The following is a 24,237-nucleotide window of genomic DNA, read 5'->3' on the forward strand; positions in this document are numbered from 1 at the left end:
ACAAAAGCTTTCCCCCTTTAATAATTATTAGTAATGCGACGGTTTTTTTCTGCTGAGCTTGAGACTTTTAAATTAAATTGCGTAGGCTTTTTGAACCCCTAAGGAAACCAAGTGCTGTGCTGCCTGGCTGCTGTTCTGCCCCTACGAGCTTCACTTCTGGTCTGGGAGCAGCCAGTTAGCAAGGGCTGAGGCTCAGTTTCTTTTTGTTAATGAACTCTACAGCCGCCCCAGTGGATCTCACCAGGGAGGGCTTTCCTGCCAGCCCCACAACCCTGGCCATCAAGCTCCACCCTCCAAACTTATCAGTAGTTTTGCTCTGAAAAACAGACTTGACCGTTTTTCAAGGCGACTGTGATGCGTTCCAGTTCCTAATGCTTCCTGAGGCAACAGAGGAAGGAGGTGATGGAGAGAAATACTTTAGTATTCACGTGATTTACTGTTGCACCCAAAACAGCTGTCAGGCATAGCTGTGCCATGTGACGCTGTCCTCAGAAGCTTCCTTCCCACTTCAAGAGCCCAGCCGTGTTCTAGGTGGAAGTAATGTGTAAAGGTAGGTCTTACGTAATTTTGTGAAAAAGTATATTATCCATCTCCTGATCTATTGCTTCATGTTGGTTTTCATTTTCTTGCGCTTGTTTTATACTCTCCTATCTTTTTAATCCTATTATTTTCCTGGACCAATACTTGTATCCTGACATCAGGATTGACCCTACTGATTTTTGGTTGCATATGGTGATTTAGTTCAAGACTTGAGTCAGCATCTAGGTCTCACTTGAACGTCAGTCTGCTACCCCATGGCAACCATGCTTTTGGTTGTTAAACCACTTTTCTTAGTTCTACTACTGCCCCAGAGGTGGTAGGCTATGTGCTGATTACAACTCACTTCATATCTTTTAATTTCACATGTGAAATTCATCTCATGAGACTTTAAGACCAAGTGCATTAGTGATGCTTCGGACCAGGGATTGCATCACCCCCTCCAGCTGGAATTTTCCTCGTTACTAGGTTACAGGGTTGTACTCTGCGATGCTCCCATTCTCGCTGGAGCTATTAATGGTCTCTCAATCCTGTGCGCCGGCTTCGGAGTGGCACATCCTCCCTGGGGGTGACGCGGAATGGCTGTTCTCAGCACTGCCCATCATCTGACCATCATCTGGTCACAGCTGCCATTTTCTGACTAGTGTGGAAGGGCTTCTAAGATGTTATCGAGTGTTGATTTTTTTTTTTCCTGAATTCTGATTGTATGACTCTACCCAGGTCTCAGAAAGGTGGCACAGCTCATTTCACAGCACAATTGGATTCTGCTGTTACTGCCATAACCAAATTGGTTGGTTGGTTGGGTTTTTTTTAAGAGTAGAAACAATTAACTCCAAACTTACAAAAGACCAATGAGTAAAAATACAGTGAAGCAGTTGTGGATACGGGCCTGAGGCGGGTGGCATAAACTGCATTGCTCAGAGGCTTGGTTTGCCTGTCGTTAGTCATCTGTTAGCAGCTCCCGTGTGATCCTCTAAAGCAACCGCCAACGCTCGTGTTTGGAAGAGCTTGCTTTCTCTGGTATTCTCCGCCCTGAAGCTCTGCCCTATGGTATTTAGCTACAAAAGGAGCTCCATACCTGCAGTTTTTGTTGGGTGCTTCTGGATTTTTATTTTCTCATTTGGTGGTTTGAGGGGATGCCTGCTAGCTGCCAGGACAAAGGCAGAGTGAGTTCTCTCTGCGTGTCCTCAAGCGGTAACACAAGCCAGCACGCTTGCTGAACTTTTCCAGATGTTTTTTTCATCAGCCTCTGATATCTGGGTTTATGGAGTTTGCTTTCCCTGCTGTTTTAGCCCTTTCCAGTCCAGAGCAGGTAAGCCTGCTGCAGTGCTGTGAGGGGTTTATACTATGGTACGGGCACAGGGAGCTCCCAAACTGTCTATTTTCTCACGCTTTCTTGACTTTCCTGCTCGCGTTTTTGACAGCGCAGGGCTTGATGTAACGCACATGAGCTTCTGAGCCAACCCAGAGCTAGCAATGTTTTATTGTGCTCTTGACCCCACAGAGAGATGTCTGATGCCTGGGCAGGCAGGAGAGGAGCCGGTGTTCCCTGCTTCATTCAGGATCACATCAAGGCCAGCCTGTGGGAACCTTTGCTTTCAGCTGTGTGCGGCTTTCCGTGCAGACTACCCTGCGCTTCGAACGCCACGTAGCCAAGAGCAGCCTTTCTGGGCAGGGCCACAGTGGCACCCCTGGGGATGTTACAGCAAAACCCTGTGTGCAGCCTGGGTTGTGGAGCCTTTCAGGTCCCAGCTGTGTATCAGTGCCGTGTAACACGTACACGTCCTAACGTTGTCTGTGTCCTCTGGAAGATTTGCTTTGGAAGCTGTGCAAGAAGAATGGGGATGTCTTTTTTTTTTTTATTATTATTTGACAGTATATATGATAGAGTCCAGAAAGCATGTGTAACTTTTGTGATATTATTCCTAATGGCTGTGATGCAGTTCTGCCTTGAAATGGGACAAACTATGTTCTCCAGAACAGGAAAAAGCCTGCATTTCGAGCCCTGAAAGCCAAGAGCTGGCCACCGCAGATGCAGCACTTAAAGCAGGCCTGAATGTGCGGATGGTACAGCCCTGGGAATCATCTGCTGGCCCATGGGCAAATACAGAGTCTGTCAAGAGGCTCAGGAAACTCTGCCTTGCAAGCCAGTGTTGTTGGTGCGCTGGTGATGCTGGACCCAAGGGGGCTATTTCTGTCTCTGGCAAGAAGCTTAGAAACAAGGCTGCGAGCAGGTTTCGGATAGCTGCGAGCTCAGGCCTGTATGCGCGGTGCTGCACATCCAGCCTCTGCCTGGCTAGCGGAGAATTTTATTTTATGGAGTTGTGGGTGCACAAGCCAGCTCCCTGGCCTTGGGCAATGGTACAGCTGTGGTGACCCCCTCCCCAAAAGTGCAAGGAAAGAGGGTGTAAAAGGAACACAATAGGAAATTGTGGCGTTTTGAATTGCTTTGGAAGAAGCTTCCCCCCCACACACACTTAATGCTGCCGTACGGTTCCATGCCTGGCATACTTGTTGTCTATCTGCCTAACTCTTGATTGAGGAGCTAAAATCCCCAGTGTTCAGATTGACCAATAATGTCCAAAGGACACCTGGAAAGACTTCAGAGATAAGGTTTGTAAGGCAACGCTCTCTGGACTCGAAGAGAAAGTGTTTTCCCAATTAATTTCTGTCTAAGGGTCGACTGTGATACTTATCCAATTGGCCAACCGAGTTTCAGATTTCAGCTTTAAAATATAATTGGCAGCTCAGCAAATTCATAAAATTGATCCCCATTCACACTTATTTTTGGCTCGCGTTAAGAATGTGCCAACCTGGAACTCTAAACTTAACCCCGAGTGACTTTCCCAGGGCTGCTGCCCTGAAAGGGAAGCCTGGCAGCAGCGCCTGGGCCCTGGCCAAGATAAATCCTGAGCCGCCGAGGTCAGGCAGCCATCGCTTGAGCCTCAGGTGAGGGGGGAGTAAAAAGACAGAATAAAGGGTGGATTCTGTAAAAATGCCCCCTTTCTGAAGCCCGTTATTCAGGTGATGCACAGTTTGGCTCTCACTACTCCATGGTCTGACATGGGGCTGCAGCTTCTAAGACCGTCTGACGTTGAACACATGCTAAAGTAAAGATGCTGTGTAAACGCTTAATGACGCAGCGTGTTTCAGCCCTGTGTGCGAAGCAGCAGCTAGTGGAAGGTAGCAGAATGGGTTCAGCTGGTGTGGGTACACAAGTAAATTTGGTTTGTTTTGTTTGTGTTGTTTGTTTTGTTGGTTGTTTTGTTTGTTTGTTTGTTTGTTTTTCAACCTCCAAGAGCCTCTCTGGCCCGGAGGCCCAGGCAAGGCTGTCTTGGTGCTGAGTGGAGCCGAAACTCCGCCACACAGCCCTCCAGCGCCTGCCGTGGTGTCCGTTCTGTTCGACGTAGGGATGGAGTGCAGGCAGCCCCAGCTGATGGGGTTTGTGCGAGGGGATGGGACTGGCTTGGCAAATCCTGCAGCAGCAAATCCTCTTTCCAGTGCTACCACATTGACACCTTGTGGTGGACTTGGCCATCGTGTTTTTTAAAAATGTGTCATTAGTGTATGTCTTAGAGATGTCAGTTGCTAGACATTTCCTAGAAGCATTCCCCTTGGCTGTTTATACCTTTTTTTTCAACAGTTCTTCCTTAAGCTCCCTTGGACAAATACAAACATTAAAACATCAAAAAGCAAAGTGCAGAGGGTGACCTAAACCAGTGTCTCCAAAATGCCATCCCCAGTTGCATATCAATATCATAAAACATGAACAGAAATAAGCCCCAGAGAGTATTTTTTTCTACTTTGTACTCATCTAGAACTTGAATTCTCTGCCTCTTTTTTTTTTTTTTGACAATATTGTTATTTTGACTTCAGCTTAAATTGATAGTCACTTTTTTTTTCCTCCTCTGCAAGGCTTAACTATGACTTATGTAACCTAAGAAAGATGCTCTAAAGGTTTAAAGATCTTCCATCTGCTTCTTTAAGTGAAGCCAGACCTCCAAATCCACCACATGTCATATATTACGCTGTGAGCAAAAGGATATTCAGATGCTGAAGCTCTTCTCTGAGAATGTTTCCCTGCTGGAAATAACATTTTTACAAGCTTCTGTATTCCCTTCAGTCTCTTCCTAACAGGACCTCCTGTGGGGAGAACTCAGTATTTCTCATTCCAATGATAGTTTTGAGTAACATTTATAATTTTCTGCCAACGGCTGTGTATTTTTTGGCAATAACAAATCATAGTGAAGTTTGCTTCCTTACTGCAAATTTCTTTAGCACCGCTTTTGGAGCAGGGATCGGATGGACGGACGGCACCCTGTGCCAGGCTACTGTGGCATTTATGCTTTTGGCTTCCCTGGAGCTGCAGAACACGGTTTTATTTATGAAGTGCATTTTCCCATTTACCATTTCACATGGTAAAAGCCAGCATGTTCCTCTCTGCTTCTCCTGCCACCCCCTTAGCAAGTGTTGGTTGCTCTTTGGTCCTGTTAGGCAGTTCTCGTCACTCTGCAGCTCTTCTGCCGACAATGCGAGCAGAACGTTATTCCTGTAATAAAACTCAATTTAATCTGGAAACCAAATCACCAGACACTGTCATTATCTTTGTCTTGTCTTTGTGTTCAACACTGTAGTCCATTCAGTTACTATAGTTGATACCGCTCCTTATTTAGTGGGATTCTCACTTGTTTGGAGTCTTTGCAGTTATTAAATTACAGCTATGAAATTCAGCAAGCTGACAGTCACAGGAGAGCTGGACCGTGCTTTGCTCAGTGGGGCAAGGGTGCGGATGGGTGGCAGCCACCCTTTTCAATCTTGCTTTGCACAGCAGCACCTTTCCCAGGTTTATCATACCATGCGTAACGTACTTGCTTCTACCAGCCCTACATTCCTTTAATTTTACTTAATACCATTTTGGTATTTTAAGAGAGAACTTATTTCCATTTGTCCAGATTGACTGGTTTTTGCCATCCATGTTTTGCTACCCGCTTCTAGTTTATGGTTTTATTCAGTGTCCTAATGCCCGCTTGTCTTCTGTATGAAACCAGTAGCATTAGTAATTCCCTCAAATGTCCCGTCTTGGTGGTGGTACGTGAAGGATGAATGTTGCTGTCGTAGTTCAGCTCCCCATCGGGACCAGACTACGCAGTCTCTCTCTCACTCCCCCCACCCTCTGAGAGAATAGGGAGAGATAATATAAGAAAAACAGCTTGAGGTTTGAGATAAGGACAGGGAGAAATCCTTAAAGTTACCGTTACGGGCGAAACAGACTCGACTTGAGGAAAACTATTCATTTATTACTACAAACAGCAGGATACTGAGACAGAGAACAAGATAACCTCCCTCCACCCCTCCCTCTTCCCAAGCTTAACGTTATCTCTACTGCCTTCCCCACCCCCAGCAGCACAGGGGGGAAGAGGGAATGGGGGTTGCAGTCAGTTCATCATGCGTTGTTTTACGCCGCTGCTTCATGGTCAGGGGAAGAACTCCCCACGTTCCTCCCCTGCTCCGTTGTGGGGTCCCTCCCAGGGGCCACAGTCCTTCATGAAACTGCTCCCGCATGGGTCATTTCTCTTCCAAGGAGTTCAGTCTCTCCAGAACGGCTGCCCCAGCGGGCCCTCCATGGGCCACAGCCTCCTTCAGGCATCCACCTCCCCCGGTACGGGGTCCTTCACGGACTCCAAGTGGATCTCTGCTCCTCCGTGGACCTCCATGGGCTGCAGGGGGACAACCTGCTCCACCACGGTCGTCACCACAGGCTGCAGGGGAATCTTGGGCAGGAGCTGCATTACTTGGCGTCTGCAGCTGTTTCTCACACAAGAAAAGTTCTTCACAACAGGCTGGCAGACGCCTCTCAGAATCTCTTCACATCATCCATCTCATCTCCTCTCCACTTCTCGCAGCCAGGCCGGGCCGAGTTGGGCCCAGTCGGCTGCCTGGCGAGAGGCCAGAGGGTGAGGCCTGCAAGGCCCATGAGGCCTGAGCCTCCCTCTCTGTGCCTCTGCCCCCGCTCAGCTTCTTCACATCTTCTCTTCCCTCTTTTTTTTTTCTGTTTTCCCCTTCTTAAATACGTTATCGCAGAGGCGTTATCATGGGACATTCTGCTACCAATTGGCTCAGCCTTGGCCAGCAGCGGGTCCGCCCTAGGCCCGGCCAAGTCCCCTGAACAAAGAGGAGCAACTTCTAGCAGTTTCCTACAGAAGCTACCACCTTAGGCCCCCCCTCACTAAACAAAACCACAACAGTTGCTTTTACAGTAGAAGTTAAGGTAGTTAAGAGCGTGTGGTGGCTGAGTGTCTGCTAGCATCCAATTTTAACATTAGAGAATAAAAAGCTATAGGAAGTCAGCACAAGCACCTGTGAATGTGACTTTGCCTCTGTTTCCTTCCCTAAATAGCTTTTGCTAGGAAGACTACGTGATGGGAAAACAGCCTGAGCATATCAGATCTCTGCCAGGCTAAAGCAGTCTATGTCAACAGAAAAAAAAAAAAAGACAAGAAAAAGACAAAAGAAAATAAAAAGACAAAAGAAACTTCAGGAAAAAAAAAACCTTCAGGTGGAGGATAGGGATGAATGGAGAGAGAGAGGCTGCTGTCTGGGCTTGAGCTGGAGTAGTAGGTGGCACAGCAAGGGAGGAGTTGAGTGCCTGGGGTGGGGAGGGAGCAGGGAAGCAAAGGGAGCACAGAACAAGAGTTTGGGGTGGCAGTGGGTAGGGGCGTGTGGTTTTTTGGAGGTGGAAGGAGAGGGGTTGGGATGGGGAAGCATGGAGATCCACTCCATAGAGAGTGCAATGGAAATCCTGAGCCCACTGATAACAGGAGAAAAAAAAAAAATGTGTAGAAAAGTTTAGGAAAGCTGAAGAAACTGTGTGATACAAGGGAAAGTCAAAGAGGAGCTGGCGGTGGTGCAGTTATGCTGAGCAATTCTGATGCCGCCGTTCATTGGCAGAGGCACATCATCTAATTTCCTTCCTGCGATCAAAGGCCTGCCAGCCCTGCCTGCATTGCCCTGACTTTCTGGCTTGCTGCCTTGCGTGTGCTGTCCCCACAAATCGCCGTGATCACAGCTTTCCTCCTTTTTTACATCCATTCTGGCTGCACTTGCCAAGTCAGCACATCAGTATGTCTTACTAAAGAGTTCCTTCGAGCCTGCTGCGAGACTCCAAGGCAGTGAGCCCAACTTGGGGCAGAGAGGGGGTGCGGCTGAAACGCTATAAAAATCCTTTCACTATCGATTGCGAGTCATAGCACTCTCTTAATAACACAAATGACAAGTGGTGCTGTAATATTATATTCTTCTCAGGAGTTCAAAGCATCCCAGTCCCACCAGCACGTAGGAGGTGAATGCTATGGCGGTCTTGTATAGATGTGAGGGAACGCAGAGCAGGCGCACCCTGAGGCAGAGGAGCAAAGGGCTTACGGTGGCGGAGTGGGTGAGTTACGGCTCCAGGAGTAAAACTGAGATGTTCCCACTCCTGGCACAGGGAAAGTCCATGCAAAAGGTGAAAGATAGTATCTCAGTTGTTATGTTAGAGATATCTGTGGAAAGTACCTGTGTGTACATAAAGTACTCATGCTGGAGTAGGAGTCTGTCTGTTAAAGGCTTTCACCAGAGGCTTTGGGTTTGTTTTTTTTTTTCACTTGCAGAGGTAGTCTGTCGTGCTTGGTGAAGTACAGGGCTTGCTTGTTTTTCCAGAGCAATGCAATGCTTTTAAGGAGGAAAGCCGTGAAGCCTGTTTGTTCTAGTGAGTTGTTTGTGATTAGTTCAAATGTTTGCTTATAAATTGTGCCAGCTCTTAGAAGTGAATGAAAATATTAGCAAAACTTCTCAGACTATTCGGCAAATACAAGTGTTTGATACAGAGCAAGATTGTTATCTACAGAGTGAGAGCAGAGAAGGGAAAAGAATTCTCTTTTGTTACTCTTTTTTTTTCTTTTTTTTAAATCTTGACATGACCTTGACAACTCTGTAAGTCTCTCTTAGGAAAGCAGCTCATCTTCTGTAGGATTGGTCCCACTGCTTCCAGCTTCTTCTAAAAAGAGTCTTGACAACCAAAAAGCAAACATCAAGGGCTTTCCGAGCCTGTTAGGATTTATGGATTCGTTTTCAATTTGGCAGTGAGAGCTGGACTCAAAAGCATCTCAGCAGAGATATCAATGAGCAACAGCCCTGCCTGTGCAAAAGCTGCCACCTCCCTTCTGTTAGCAGCCCCTTCCCTTACCCCAGGAGCTGACAAAGCCAAGAAGAAATCCTCCTGTCCTGGAAAGCGTATAAGACTGTAAAAGTGCAGAAACCCCTGAGCCCCAGATGCTTGCGCGGTGGTGAAATAACACAAGGGTCTGTGCTCAGTGTGGGCTCTGGGCCAGCGGCAGAGTTCCTCGCGAGCAGGCAGTGACACAGCACTGCTGCTGAGCTGCCCTTCCAACAAAAGCTCCATGAGAAAAAACCCTCGGGTGAGCAGAAGAGCCAAGAGAAATCAAGTTCTGTTTAGCACCACCGCCTGATTTATTTTCTCAGGCACTTTCTCAGCAGACTGCACATTCTATGTGTTTTACTGGAAGATTCCCCAGTAAATAAGACAGAAATGAAAGAAAAACAAACCATTAAACATCAAGAGAGGGTTTTGAACAACCACCAAATTCCTGTGCATCCTCAAAGGAAAAGGAGAAAAGTGTATGCACATGTCTCCAGCAAGCCGAGGGCACTGTGTAAAGGCAGCGTGCCAGTTTTCCTATAGATTTTAAATGCTTTCTGTGTTAAAATATGTAACGTACATTCCAGACATAAAAATAAATGTTGACATGTACAGTTATGTCTCGCTCCGCTGCTGTGTGCATCCTTTATGAATGCTGCCATTTGGGACTTGCTCTGTTAAAGTATGCGGAAAGTATTTTTCCACGCTGCATCGCACTTTCTCTGCGACTGTGTATGTGTGTGCAGCAGTAAATGTGTGTGCGCAGCAGTAGATACGTGTACAGCAGCAGCTGGGAAAGCTCTGGCACAGGCTGGTAGGCAAGCCACTGCGCCTGGCCTTGCATGGGCACAACAGAGGCATTTGACCCATGAAGTGTCCCGGGGTTGGTTCCGTGGTGTATTTCAGCGCAACCAGCGATGGCTGTAGATCCCAAGTACTTCTCAAAGCGTTTCACAGGGAATTTATTCCATACTTTTCTTTTAATGTAACTTCTAATCTTTATGTAATACTCAGTGGATAAATTTATAAGCCATTCTGGTGATCCAGGTGTGTTATATATTGTAATTCATAGAAAATTCATGAGGTATGGAAAAAAATGTCATGTTCTGTGAAGATAAATCATACCTCCAAACTCCAAATTATAATTTCTTGGAGCCAACCACACAGCTATAAGAGATTGAACTGCTATACTATACTTATTTCCTGAAGATTCAAAAAAAAAAAAAAAAAGCTGCTGGTGGTTTCTTTTAAAAAAAAAATGCATCATGTGATAATATGTCACTGAAGCTAAATTACTACTCCTTAGTCACCCTTGTGAAAGAAAGCAAGATAATTCAGTGTTGTCAGTGAGAGCCATGTTTAATTCCTGCCTGGGAACAACATCACCGATTGCACTTCAGAGAAGAACCTAACGGAGATACTGCGGGGTCAGAGGGTTTGTAAATCCCACCTGAATGCTGGGCTTTATGAAGCATCAGCGCTAAGCGAAAGAATGGGAAAAAAAAATAAGAATAAACAAAAAAAAAAAGAAAAAAAAATTATTCAGAACAAAGTGTTCTAGATAACCATTTTATAATGTGTTAAAGCATTTTCAAAACATGTCATACTGACATACTTAAACTTTGGTATAATGCCAAAAACCTTCAGGATCAACCTTGGTAGTGGAATTATAGCCTGAAGAATTCAGTGGAATAATGCAGAGGTTAGTAGCTTTACAGCTTACTGAAAATCAACCATGTCCCAACAGAACACAGTTTAAATGCTTGCAATCATCAATCAGCTGTATAATTGTATTGTGGGACCACATTTGGTAGTTAAGGGTTAAGTCAACAATAGTTTTTTTTATTTGGTACTTTGAAGCTTTTTTTTTTTTTCTTTTCCTTGTCATCATCTAGGTTTCTTTTTTGAGTTAACAACCCTGAGGCCTCAGTCCACATCAGGACTTACACTGAAGATGACTTCCATGATTTGACTGACGTCGTGCATGATCCCTGAGAAATGTGCCTGCAGCTACCTTCAGGTGCTCTGGTGTACCTCCACCGCCTCTGCTAGTGACACTGCGTTCACGTGAAAGTTTGCTGATACAGGCCCAACAATATGGACCCAAAGATGCCTTCTAGCAGGGACCGCAGCCCTGGGTTAGGAGAAATAGGCCAAATTACTTTTGATGCTACCTGAGCAAGTTGTTGAGGGGGAAGGGTCTATGGAGAGCCCTTTACTGGAGGCCATGGAACATGGTTCTTTTGTGGTAGTTGAACTTTACAAACATGTCTAGCATTTCAAGGCATCATTGAAGATCTCTGCCATCCTGAACCCTGTCACCAGCAAGGTTCAAATACTGACAGCCCAGTTACCCTGAGCTTTCCCATTCACTCATTCACTTCCACAGGTGGTGAATGAGATCCCACTGCAGTGAACAGCAGCCTTTGCCTCAACTTGACACCCCATGCGACATAGCTGGTCGATGCTTAGACTTGTTCTCCTGGAACAGCTCTAACCCTTGCCACAAAGCCCTTTAATAATGCTTCGTTAAGCCTCAGAGTAGCATTGTTTTGACCCAGGACTTGTGCTTCTAGGGAAAGGCTTGATCTGGAGGCTTCACAAGTTCCTGTGCCTTTGAATCAGTAAAGTCAAGCTAGCAATATCCTTGATATCGGGGTACAAAGCCATGATGTGGTTCACCTCGCCGTAAGGGAAAAGGGAGCACAGCTCCCTATGTATGTTCGCTTGCTGGGCAGAGGGTGGCCTTGCAGCTGGGGTAGGCCAGTAGTCACTGTAAGAGGCATCAGGGTAAGCATGGGCTTTCTGGAAGAAGCCCAGTCCGTTGCTGGAGTCTAACAGAAAGGGCTGCCGGGGGGGCCGGCTGGGGAAACTGTGCAGCTGGTGCTCGCCATACAAGTGGAGTGGGTCAGGGGGGACAGCTGCAGACTGTGGCAAAACACAGTGCTGAGTCTCCAGAACCTGTTTGTGCTGAGCACTGTCAGGAAGATAGCGGCTCCTCTGACCCACCCTGTGGCTGCTGCAGCACTCTGGAGGCCAGCTGCAGTCTGGGCCCATCCCACCTGGCACGGGAGGGAGTGTCCTGTGCTGGAAAGGGCATCCCGGGAGGCAGGTGCAGTCCAAGCTATGGGGGTGATGGAGCAAGTATGGGTTGTGCCTGAAGTCCCCGTGGTGATGAGGGCTCTCCATCACCTCTCTGTCCTGAGAGACAGGTATGGACCGATGGTAACTGCACGTGTCGTCACCGATGGACAGCGCTGACATCTTCTCCAGGAACAGCTGGTCTCGCAGGGGCTCTGGTTGTAGCAACCGCTGGTCCAGCCCCAGGTCAGCACTGGGGCCACCAGCCCAGGTGCTGCATGGCTGCTCAGGACTGATCCCCTGAGACCACCCTGGGTAGCAGGAGGGCCCTGCGCAGCCGCTGGCTTCTCGCAGCGTTTCTGCGCGGACATCAGGCAGTGCAGGCTCTCCTCCCATCCTGTACAGTGAGCGGTTACGCTGCTCCTCCTCTTTCCCCGAGCTTAACGGGACCTTTATTTTGGCCCTGAGCTCATCAGCAACCGAGAGCTGAGCTTGATGTGATCTCTCTGGGTGGTAAAATTTGCATTTATTGCCATAGGTGCATTTTTTACCTGAAAGAGTCAAAAAAATCAAACATGATGTTGGTGCTAGCACCAATGTCCATTAACACGCTCATCACTTCTCCTGCTGCCATGGTGCAATCGCAGGGGTGGGGTGAGGGCAAGCAGCAAAGAGGGGAAGTGCTGTTTTCCAGTTCAGTACTTTTGACCCCAGATTTAAATACCGCTGACCTAAATAGCAGGGTGAAGCAGCAGTGAAAGGAAGTTTCTGCTATTTCGGAAGGATCTGAAATTCATCTATGTTCCGGTAGCTGCACTCCGTGGGCTGGGAGGCTTGCTGCTCCAAAGGATCGCTTTAAAAAATGGGATTTACCTCTGAGAAACGGCCACGTTCCTGGAAAGCTCTTGGGAGCGGAGGGGGGGGAAGTGTTTGGGTGGCCTTTCCCAAGTTCTTTCCGCAAAGTGGAATGCATATGCAGGCTGTGGGGGTCAGTACAGCTGCAGTGCCTGGATGCAGGGGAGGATGGAGGAGCCACAAAGAGCTGCCACCTTTGCTGAGGCTGAAGCCACTTAGGCAGGAGAGGAGGGAAAAAAGGTCACACGTTTGAGCAGCCCAGACCTGAGTCCCTACCACACGCAGCAGGATGGCACGTGGCAACGGCGCTTGCCCTTGGCTGAAGGAACGCGCCATTGGGAAGCAAGAGGCAGGAGGAAGAGGGGTGGCAGTTCATATAATGGGGAGAAACCTACCATAGGGGCAAGGCTGCCATTTTGGTTCAGGAAGCACTGGCTTTTTGCTGAGGAAGTTATTAAGGGTGGGTCCATGCCGGCCTAATGGATCATCAGGAGGCATAAACCTGAAAAAGGAAAACAGTCATAGAGGTAACAAAAACACCTCGAGCTTTTGGAGATAAAGTGCCATCAGAGCTTGTGGCACAAGGTGAGGGCAGAAAAATCCTTGTGATCCTTTTGTGGCCTGGCCTTCAGGAGTCAGGCCGTGTTACTAGCCACAGTGCTCTCCTGCCTGCCAAGACAGCAATGCTTCAGCTTCATGGAGTTGTTGCTTTTTCCTAATAACTTAAGACAACTGGAAAGGCCTTGTGGCTTGGCGTAGCTCTGGCCGGCCCAGCCATTGCAGCATTGCTTCCTTTTTGTCTGAGGCAGCAGCAAACTGTTCTGTGGTTCCAGCACTGCAATCCTCACCATCATCTCCCTTCCACAGCAAACTCGCTTTTCTCTTACTAAATACTCATAGGAGAATAAGGATTAAAAAGCCAGCAGTTAATTCAGAGCTACAGCTGATCATGCACGTTGTGTGCTAAATAAGCCCAGCCTTTTTTTCAAGGATTTGGTAAAGGCTTCCTGCTACAAGGCCTGCAAAATGCTCAGATAAAACTGTTTATTCTTCTATGCCAGTACCTGAATGCAATGCTTCAGGAAGAAAAATGATTAACATCTTGTTCACAAATTGATCTGCACCACACCCACCCATGGAACAACTCTCTGTTGGATGAAGGCAGTCATGGGCAGGAGGGGAAGGGAGGCACACAAGGAATTTGGGACTGGAACATAATGGGACTGGAACCTCCAACTTCAGGCTGTGGTTTTAGGGAGGTTCCCAAAGCTGTGCAAGAAGGTCCTGCTCAAACTATTCGAACGGGCTTCACAGTATAGCTAGACTTTCTGAGGGAAGGGCTCTGAAAAGGTCTGGCAATCCCTATGAAACAGGAAGGAAAATATCATATAAATGTTTGTAACCCATTAGTAACTAGGGAAGCAGCCTGTGGACAGTTGGAGCTCATGGACTGGAGCTTCAAGAAATACAGTATGCTGATGTTCAGTGACTGCATTTCTGTGAACAACGTTACAAGGAAACTGAAGTGCCAGTTTTGGTGGTGGGAGAGCCAAGTCTCCACCCTGACCCACAGAAAGTGCTGCTACGTGAGGCGGCTTCTCTGCTCCCAACTTGTCCATGCGCACTGGATGTCTCCAAGTGCATTTTCCCAGCCGTACTGATAGTTATAGACACCTCTGCTGCTAGGAAACTCGGACAAGGTTAGTGTGTACAGATGAGGAGCGCACAGCTCAGCCTCGCAGGCACGGTGCAAGGGCTATGATGAACACCTTCTCCAATGGGGATGGTTAAGGGCCAGAGAGACCAACTTCTCATCTCTGTTCTTCTAGAAAGTTATGATTACAAAAGCATAGGAAAAAGTGCTGTACTGTCTTGAAAGGGAATTAAAAATACTGCCAGATAGCCAGCCTCCCCTCACGGATCTCATTCTGTTTCTTGTAGAAAATAGAAATTTAAAAATACCAAGCCTTGGTTTAACATCTCAGTTTGGATTGGAAAGAAGCAAAGCTGGTCACAAATTCGAATAAAGAAGTTCATTGGAGAGTGACATGGGGGGTTTAAGACCAAAGCTGAGGGAGCAGAATTAAAGAAATGAGATTATAAGAAAGGTTGCAGTAAATTCCTTTCAGAAAAAAGGCTGATGTGCTCTGCTACTGGTAGGAGGTGCATCGATGGTGAGGCTAACTTGACCCATGATGTTGAAATTCAAGATTATTTAGCAACAACTGTCTCTTACCTGTTACTGACAAAAGAGTACATGAGTAGTCGCTGCTCAATAAACCATTTCCACTCGGGGTTTTCATTCTGGAGATCCCGGTAATGGTCATTGGAAACAATGACTCCATCTTTCTCATAAGCAACTTTCACTATATAACGATCATCGTAGCAAACAACCCTCTTGCCTTTCACCTTCCGGGACGGGGTGTACACAAGGATCGATTGCTTTTCAAGCTCTTCAAGAATGTGCTGATCTGGTAGGGTGGTTGCCAGAAGGGAAAAAAAATGTATTAAAAAGATTAAACTAATCAATTAATAATGACCAGGTGTAGCAGTCTTCCAATACCTAAGGGGGGCCTACAGGAAAGACAGGGAGAGACTCTTCAGTAGGGCCTGTTGTGACAGGATTAGGGGTAATGGTTTCAAAACAGAGACAGATAGATTTAGATTAGATGTTAAGAAAAAAAAAAAAATAAATGAGGGTGGTAGAACACTGGCACAGTTTGCCCAGAGAGGTGGTGGGTGTTCCATCCCTGGAAACGTTCAAGGTCAGGTTGGATGAGGCTCTGAGCAACTTGAGCTGCTTGGAGATGTCCCTGCTCCTTGCAGGGGGGTTGGACTAGATGACTTCTAAAGGCACCTTCCAACCCTAACTATTCTATGATTCTATGTGCTAGAAACCTAGAGCCAGGCAGTAGTGAACGTTTTGGAGAACGCCACCTTTGGATAACACGTGCAACGATGTCATCATCTCCTGGCTGGCCATAAAATTGCTGCAGACTCGTTGTGAGCTGTCAGACTCCTCCTTTAACTCAGCTGGCAGCAGCTCGTGCTTGCAAAGCTGAAGGCTTAAAGCAGTGTAACAAAGCCTGGTAAGCAGTTTTAGCTGCTAGCCAGGAGGGTGCAGCAGTAAATTAATGACTAATTTAGGTGATGGGAACCTGATATACAACTTGCACTGTGCTTGTCTTTACAGGCCAAAACTGTACCAGACTCTTCACACCCCTGTCTTCAAACTGCACCTAGTTGTTGACAAATTATGCCCAGGACGGTGACCTACCTGCAATGGGACTGTCCTGTCGAGGGGGCTCCCTTCTCCAGAGTGGGACAAAAACCTTGATATACGTGTGTCCCCTCTCTCGAAACCAGTCCACTGCCAGCTGGATCCCCCAGCAGGAGAATACCTCTTTGTTTCCATGGCTATAAAAAAAAAGGAAAAGGATGGTGAGGCGAAGCTTTTAGGAAGCTTACAGTTCTCTTTAACTTAGACAGTTATGGAAAGGCAAAACAAACAGCTTTTGTGTCACTCACTAGTTTCTGAGAAAAGAACCTGGCAGAGTCTCCTGCTTGGACAGATTCAAGTAACCACCTCCAGCAGAACCCAAAACTTGTTATCTGAAGCAGTTTGGTTACTTAAATATATATGTATCCCATCCTTGACTTCCATGACCTGCCTGCTACCCAAGCCTCTTTCTGGCATCTGTGTCTGGAAGGACTTGGGGCCTAGATCTTAATCTGTTGGACCCTTCAAGTGCCTTGTCTGCTAATGGTTTGAGGACGGAGAATGTCTTCCAGCATGAGCAGAAGCCCATGAGGCTCTCCTGTGAGAAACAAAATGTGGGGATTTTTTTTTTTTTTATTTTTTTTTTCTTCCGTGGTAACATTAGGGAATTTAATGGCTGAAGTGCCTGCAAATGTGACTGCAGGTCATTCAGCTGCCAACCTCTTTTGGAAACAGCAGTCAAACTATGGGGGAAGGAAAACTGTGAGAGGCAGGATGGGAATAAGAGAACCTAACCCAGGACACCAGAAAATGGGTAAGACCTCAGTGGAGATGGCCACAGACACTTCAAACTCATCTTCATCTTGCCCTAGTTGGAGGATTTTGTCTTGGTTGCACAAAGAGGTAGGAAAGCCCTAGGACAGGCGCTGCAGCTGATGCAGGCAAGGCGGGTTCTGGAGAATTAGTAATATTCAGAGCAAGACACAGAAAACAACCTGAAGAAAAACAACTAGGGATGATATCCTTCCTAAGTCCGTTCCGCCCCCCCCCCCCCCCCCCAATATGGAAACTTGTTACTGCTTGTCATTCTCTTATCTGAAACTTGACTGCAGTGCAGTGGACGTGCAAAGGAAGGTAATTTGTTGACTACCTGTGTGCAAGGAAACAAAAATAAACTCCACACAAAGCTCCTAAAAATGGATAAATGCCCTCACAGTCTCTACAGAAACCTCATCCTTGTACTTTGAGCTTTCTGTACAATATCACCACAGCCTCACTCACACTTTCACCTCTTGCAAAACATGCTTGTAAGTGACTCTCTCGGCTCTCAGTTACTACACCTTCCTGCAGTGACGGACCAGTTGGGGACGATGCCGCAGCCTTAAATGCCTCTTTTCCCACCATCCCCCAGGAATTCATGTCTAGATTCTGCCTACATCAGCCTCATAACCAAAACTCCATTTTACACCTAATAAAAATTTCAGTTCTGGAATGGTGACCACAAATGAAAAATAGTAAAATTTGGAGGAAGAAACCTGGTTGTTTATTAATAGATACCCAGGCAACAGGAAGTCTTAAAAACAAAAACAAAAACAAAAACAAACAATAATAAATGGTCTGAAGTGCTCGACATATCTAATCTGCATTCCAGGACAGTTGCATTGCTTGGTTTTGAGGGATAGGATCTCCCCAGGCTAGGAATAAAGTCACCTGGACAGGTGAACTGAAAGTTCAGGTGACTTCTTTTTCAGATAACTGCCTTTCAAAGGAGGTTTAGGTACATCTTTAATGCCACGACTCAAACAAAGTTCAACAACAGTTCTACTTTAACATTGACTTACTCATGTGTAACACCCTGTCAGCGTTAGGAAAGTCATTTTAGATGTAGCTCCAGTGCGGAAGGTAAAGCACTCAAGCACAAGAAATTTGGCCGAAAGGACAAGCAGCTACATTGCTACAGCCAAAGCTGGGGACCATGTATCTAAAATGTGTACACACACGGTGCGCTGCCGTGTCGGCACAACTGGACACCAACATCTGCCGTGCAATGGAGCAGGGCCTTCAAAGCTTTACATTCTCCTGCATGGTGAATTTGTGTTGCCTGACAACAGATTGGCTCCTGTCAGTCACCTTTCCCACGCACCCAGTACATGGACTGTGACTCAGTCCCATCTCTCTCCCTCCTGCCAGCAATAGGGTACCAGAGCAGCAATTTGGCCTGGCTGTGACTCAGGCAATTAATACATAATTAGCATGATGTGATTCCTTTTTCAATTATGCAATTCCAACCCCTTTGAGGAGAAGTTTAGTCAAAACTACTTCTTTTGAAATCTGTGAATGGCCTCATCTCCACCTCACCACACCCTTGCAGTCCTCCTGAGTTGCCTGCCGCTTTCAAAGGTCATAAACTTCTTTTTTTTCATCTGAGTTCCAGCCAAAGCTCTCTGCTCAGCCAGGCCAATCTTCTTCTCTGCTGGCTCATCTTTCAGCACATGGGGATGGCCTGCTCCTAGGCCTTTAATATTTCCTTCCTGAAGAATGACCAGCCTTCCTGGACTCCTTTGCCCTTCAGGACTGCCTCCCAAGGGACTCTGCCAACCAGGCCCCTAAACAGGCCAAAGTCTGCCCTCCATAAGTCCAAGGTAACAGTTCTGCTGACCTGCCTCCTTACTTGTCTGAGAATTTAATTTCTCCTCCATACTTCTCCAGGAATTGAAAACTCTATCGTTTCATGATCATTATGCCCAAGACAGCCTCGAACCACCACATCGCCCACAAGTCCTTCTCTGTTCACAAGGAGAACTAGCACTAGCCTTGCTAAACCCTCCTGCCCACTTCCCATGGATAGGCTGGCAGAGAGCTAGGTTTCTTAATTACATCTGATGGAAACGCAAAGTGCACTGAGACATCTGAGTAGTGAGATTGCCTGAAGGCAGGGTTATTTTCCATTCCGTTTCTATGAACGTGCTGATTGATGACTGGAAACTGCCACATCACTCATTCGCTTTACTACCCTGGGGCATGTACATCCTTTGCAAAACCTTGCACCCCACAGTGAGCCCTCAATGCCAACTCTGAAATACTCCAGAAAACACCAGTCCCAAGACAGAAACACAAATGCTCAAGATGCTTTTCTCCACATAGGCAACTGCCTCTCCAAGCTTCAACTTTTTAATAGCTTCATCCCTAAACTGCTACTTCTCCCGCATTTTTACAGTTACCAGTTTTGATTATGATGATGATGTTTTCCTGGCAAGGAAGCCTAACATCCCTTTTCCCTGACTTCTGCAAACAGCCCTTCTCCATCTGACAGCAGCAAACCAGAAAAATTAAAATGAGGATACCAAAAGCACTCACCAAGCCCATCCCATTAGCTGCAGTAAATGCCATTCAGCACCACTCTGAAAGGCATCCAGGAGAGGAAAGCAGCTCCTTCCTGGCTGCATACATTCAGTACGAACTGAACTCACAAGTTCGTCTTCTCTATCATCCAAGTCATCTTTAACTTTATCAAGATAGAGGTTTGGGATGTCTGAGAAGAGCTGTAAAAACTTTGCCTTTCTGAAAGTCAAAAGTAATTCACATTGCTCTAATTCCTTTAGGTGAAAGATGAGGAACACATGGCAGAACACCAGTCTTCAATAGTCTATCAGGAAAACATCTCTTGGGCTCACATTTTGGAAATTATTCTACAAAAATTTTAAATTTTACATGCCAGAAGCATGGGTGGCTTCTTGAAAACCCATTTAGGTGGGCATGTGGTCTAGGAAAGCAATGTGATATGCTAGCTTAAGCCGTCTGCTGCACATACCTGTAATGACATTTGTTTTAAACAATCTCTGTCTAGCAAGTGCCCATGCACGGACAGGCATAGCGGGATGATCTCGGAGCTTTCCCAGAGTACTCCAAGCTCAAACCGTGCACTGTCTCATTAGCCTCCAACCTACTCTGGGCCTCCTGCTCAGTGGCAAGCATACATCTTCTACCATCTTGGAAAAAACACTGTTCTCTGCCTTGTCCACCTCTACGTGCTCTAAAAAAGCCCTGGTAAATTGGTGAGGACAAAGTTGTGCCCCGAGAACGGAGTACATGGCCAGACAGGGGTAGTATTGCCCCAACACGATGAAAGGGTACGTGTTCAGCTCAGACACTCTGCCTGAACGGGGTGCTCGTTTCTTTCACAGAGAGGCGAGAAGGACACCCTAAGGAGGGTCTAGGGTGAAAGATCCTCATGGTCCAGCCAAGGCTAAGCAATTTTGCTCTTTTGTGCATTTCTCAATCCTCGTGAGCAAGAAACCCCTTGTTTTCAGATGGGTTTTCTCCCTTCATCCAGAAGATGGCATAATTGGCTTAGTCACCAGTTGCTCTGGATGTGCTTGTCCCCTTTGCCCTCTAAGCAGAGGGGATGTGGTCTCATCTCACCTCACACCAAAGCTAACCAAAGAAGGAAGCCCTCTTCCACCCTCTCCTCCTCAGGTTAGCTTGGCTGTTCTGTCTGTTCATCAGTTTTTCCTGGAAACACCTCAGCATACAGGCTTAGAGATCCTAGGTACCCATTTGAAAAGGCAAGAAATGATCAATGGTGAACTAAAAGGCAGAGAGAGCTGCTGAATCATGCTGCCATAAACAGCAGTGGTTAACTCGCTGTCGACGTATAAAAGGTCAAACCGCAGAGCGAGCCAGTGATTGCATTTGGTGTGCGTGTTTATGGGCATAGAGACAGCAGGTCCCTAAAAGCTGTGCCTCAGCCAAAGAACAGGAATAAGTGCTGGTTCACACATTATACATCAAATACATCAATGTGCTTCTCATCTGAAGAGCAAACATACTTCAAGCCATCAGCTTTGAAATTCAAAAGCTTCAGAAGAAGAGAGAGACCCCTTTTAGGAAACAGAGCTTACCTCATTGCAACATTGCTGCCATCGATCACAATGGGTCTCAAGTGATCAGAAGAATCACTGTCATCTTCTCCAAGCCACTTTGACCCTGATGAGGTGCTACATGATCCACGGGCAACAAGTTTTAGTGGGGAAGGTTGAGTCTGGTTCTCCAGAGCTTGAGGTTTGCTCCCCATTCGAATCAGCTCTTTCAGGACATCATCCTCCAGCGCCTCTTGGCCCAGGTTCTCGAGCACATTACAGACGTCCTGCTTACCATAGCCCAGCTTGCAGAAAAAATCCAGCTTGCTCTGGTGCACTTCCACCCCTGCCGTAGAAATTTTTCTGGACTGTGGTGGCCCTGGCTTGTTAGAAAGTGAACTGGCCAGTGCCATCTTCGCAGGCATTTACGTTCCTCTAAACCCAGTGCTCCTGTCGTCCCAGTCTTGTCCAACAGGCATCAGCTTCAGGAGAGGGAAAGTCTAGAAACAACAAAATGCAAGTGTTAAGGAAGAATGTGCCATCTCAGTTATTTACCTAGTGCACAGCAAAAAGACAGTCTGATCAGCTGAAGAGACTGTCTGGTCTTCTCGCAACATTTCAACATTTTTCCTGTCCACTCTTATTTATAAAAGCACTGGAGTGCCATGCGTGATGTTTGTCTCTCTCCAGGTGTTATGTCAGACAGGTGTCATCCCACTTCACGAGCGATGCAAGCCTGCCTGTACCCTGACGCGCTGTATGCGTAAGCTGGTTCTTCGGCCTTATCTCACAGGAAATGATATAAAAGCCAGTGTAACCGGGGATTTTCTATTTGCTCAGTGTGGTTTGTGAGCCACAGATAAAAATCTGTTGAATGCTGTTGGATGAGCTCAGATGTCATAGCAACTCAACAAGCATAGCAAACTTCATGGAGTGATTTTTGAGGAAGTGTGTTGTTTGCAAAGTAACTGGGAACTCTGGACATTTTTTTTTATAGTTTTGTCTTTCCTAGTGTGTTTCTGGTTGTGTATACGCAGACATACCTTATGAAATTCTCTCACTCATCTGTTCCGATGATGCCTGACTTACTCTTTTCCTGTTATTCGCTGTTTCAGTGAGGGTTTTTATATTCAGAGAAGTGGCTTGTTTTTTGAAAGCTGCTGGGGCAGCGGTTGGAAGCAGGCACTCTGAAAAGCGGTTTCAATTTCACTTAGATTTATTGTCGAGAGAAACTGCTAATTCAGAAATGAGTGTGCAGAAGTAGCAGAAATCTACTTCAAGATTCTCCAGAACTGCACTGTTTACGTTTCTGGTCTACCACTGCCCCAGAAGCTTTCAAAAAGCAAACTGCTTCTCTGAATATAAATGAAGGTGATGGACAGCATCTGCAGGCATCCCAGAGATGCTTCAGCCCAACCAGCGTGATGAGAGCAGGACATATGAGGTGACTGCTCATCCATCAAGCCAAACATCTTGGGTCACCATTGGCACGCTTTCACCAAAGCTTCTCTCTCCACATGTCTGCAATTACTGGTGCTACCTGGACAAAAGCTGTGAGTGGTTCACCTACCCATATGTAGGATGTAAGGGCGGCCCTCTTCCCTTCACTAATTGCAGCCAGCAAATGACGCAGAATTAACTGACCCAACAACGACCTCCATGATGAGCCCAGAGCCATAACCGCATTGCACCCACCAGCTCCCCTTCCCAGCCCACCCTGCATGCCGCTCCCTGCCCAGCAGTGGGCCACCCCAGGGCCTCAGAAGCCAAAACCGCCTGGAGGAAGGCACCAAGGGACTGGAGACAGGGAGACGGGAGTGGAGCCTAAGTGCAGCTCCTCCCCAAGGCATTAAGGACTCCTCAGGCTACGGGGAAGAAATCTGCACGGGGTTCAGTTAATTTAAAACTGATTAGTTCAGCAGGAAAACCTGATAATTAGTTATTAATCTCACCTCACCTCATACAACTTTGACCTTTACTTTTCTACGTAGCCTTATAACTTTCAGGTATTATTCTATGGAAGAAAACTGACACTCTTAATAGAGTAACAAATAGCATCACTAAAATAAAAAAAAAATCTTAAGTATGTCATACACATGAGAGGAAAGCAGTTACCATGTGTATTTTTCTATCATCTAAACCAAAATGTTGCTTATTTTACCCAGTGGGCTTGGCTGGTTTTCCTCACAGGGTGTTCCACAAGTGTAGCAGTTTATACATTTAATCTTTGGTTTTAGTTCATGGACTGAGTATGAAAAGGTATTTGCTTGCCTTTTCATTACTGAAATGGGTTCCCATCTTTGAAATAATGCTCTCTGAACTGAAATCCATTCCTGTATCTTTGTACCTGAATATAGCTGAAGCTGTCACGTCTGGGCTAGCGATGTGGCAAACTGCTTCCAGGTATGTGGTCAGTGGCTCCAAACACTTAACATCTACTACTTGACTTGGGTTTATGTCTAGATTATTTGAACAAATTGTTGTAAATGAAAAATTTTAGTTGTTCTCTGTCCTCGGGTTGAAAAGAAAATATTTAATATATATCTTAGTATCTATTACTATTATTTTTTAAACCTGTACTTCTATCTATTCTAATACTTTATATATATATATATGTATATATAAATGTCCCACATTAGCATCATGCTGTATGTGTATGTCTGTCCTGGATTTAATCAGAAAGTAGGTTCAATTCAATCCTTCAGGATTTTACCAGACAGCTTTCCAGCTGCAGAGGGTGCAGAGGCCACACCTGTCTCGCGGCGTGCACCTCGCAGCCCCAGCAGCAGCAGCACACGCGAGCATGTGCTGCTGGATGAAGGCGGCTCACCCCATCACTTTTCCAGCCCCATCCCAGGAAGCCCTGAGCTCGTGGTCCAGATCTGCATGCTCTGCATCCTGGCACACAGCGGCAGCATTTACAAGGCTTCCGTGCACCCTTCGGCTTCGTGAGCTGGGGCAACTAACGGGAAACACTGGGTTCTGGGTTGCTGCCTGGGGTTGACACGGTGCAGTATCAGCCATCACCAGCAACATCCTAGTTCTGCAAAATCAGCCACTCCATTTCTGCTGCAGTTTGGCCAGATATTAAAAATAAGCAATTTTGTGACTGCAGGGTTTTCATCCCAGAGAGACCAAGTTTGCAACCCTGAGATAAAAGCCTTGGTCACAGCCAGTGCTGAGGTCACCCTTTCAGAGAGAATTAAAGGATAATAAAATCATAAGCTTACACTTTAGACTAACAGTCAGTAGCGTGCCCAAGTCCAACAGGTCAGCTGGTTGCTTATAACCAGCACAAAAACAGATGACAAGAGGGGAAATTGTGCATCACAGAGTCCAGCTTTTGCTATCACAGACAAACAGGTTGTGAAATCCCATTTATAAACTTTATGACTCTCATTTTTCAGACTACTTCCATTTCCTCCTGTCACTTTCTCCCCCTCACCTCTTATCCACAGGTAATTGTGTGCCCATCCTATGTCCTAGCAGCC

At 46.5% G+C, this 24,237-nt stretch overlaps 1 protein-coding gene and 1 long non-coding RNA gene across 2 annotated transcripts; one reads left to right on the top strand and one right to left on the bottom strand.

The window, feature by feature from the left end:
- Positions 1-239: 239 nt before the first annotated feature.
- LOC147601392 (uncharacterized) lies at positions 240-17,517 on the top strand. The gene is made up of 3 exons (XR_015258123.1): positions 240-554; positions 10,627-10,751; positions 15,861-17,517. It is a non-coding gene; the product is annotated as an uncharacterized LOC147601392 (long non-coding RNA).
- On the bottom strand, positions 10,751-23,247 carry ZC3H12D (zinc finger CCCH-type containing 12D). Its single transcript, XM_010122185.2, has 5 exons — positions 20,789-23,247; positions 15,945-16,084; positions 14,904-15,138; positions 13,063-13,169; positions 10,751-12,363 (listed from the first exon to the last, which is right to left on the bottom strand). Exons 1-5 carry the CDS (start codon positions 21,169-21,171, stop codon positions 11,330-11,332), a joined length of 1,899 nt encoding a protein of 632 aa, XP_010120487.2. The 5' UTR covers positions 21,172-23,247; the 3' UTR covers positions 10,751-11,329.
- Between the last annotated feature and the right edge of the window lie 990 nt (positions 23,248-24,237).

The sequence above is a fragment of the Chlamydotis macqueenii genome, chromosome 3 (assembly GCF_036417535.1).
Source record: "Chlamydotis macqueenii isolate bChlMac1 chromosome 3, bChlMac1.mat, whole genome shotgun sequence".
NCBI lineage: Eukaryota > Metazoa > Chordata > Aves > Otidiformes > Otididae > Chlamydotis > Chlamydotis macqueenii.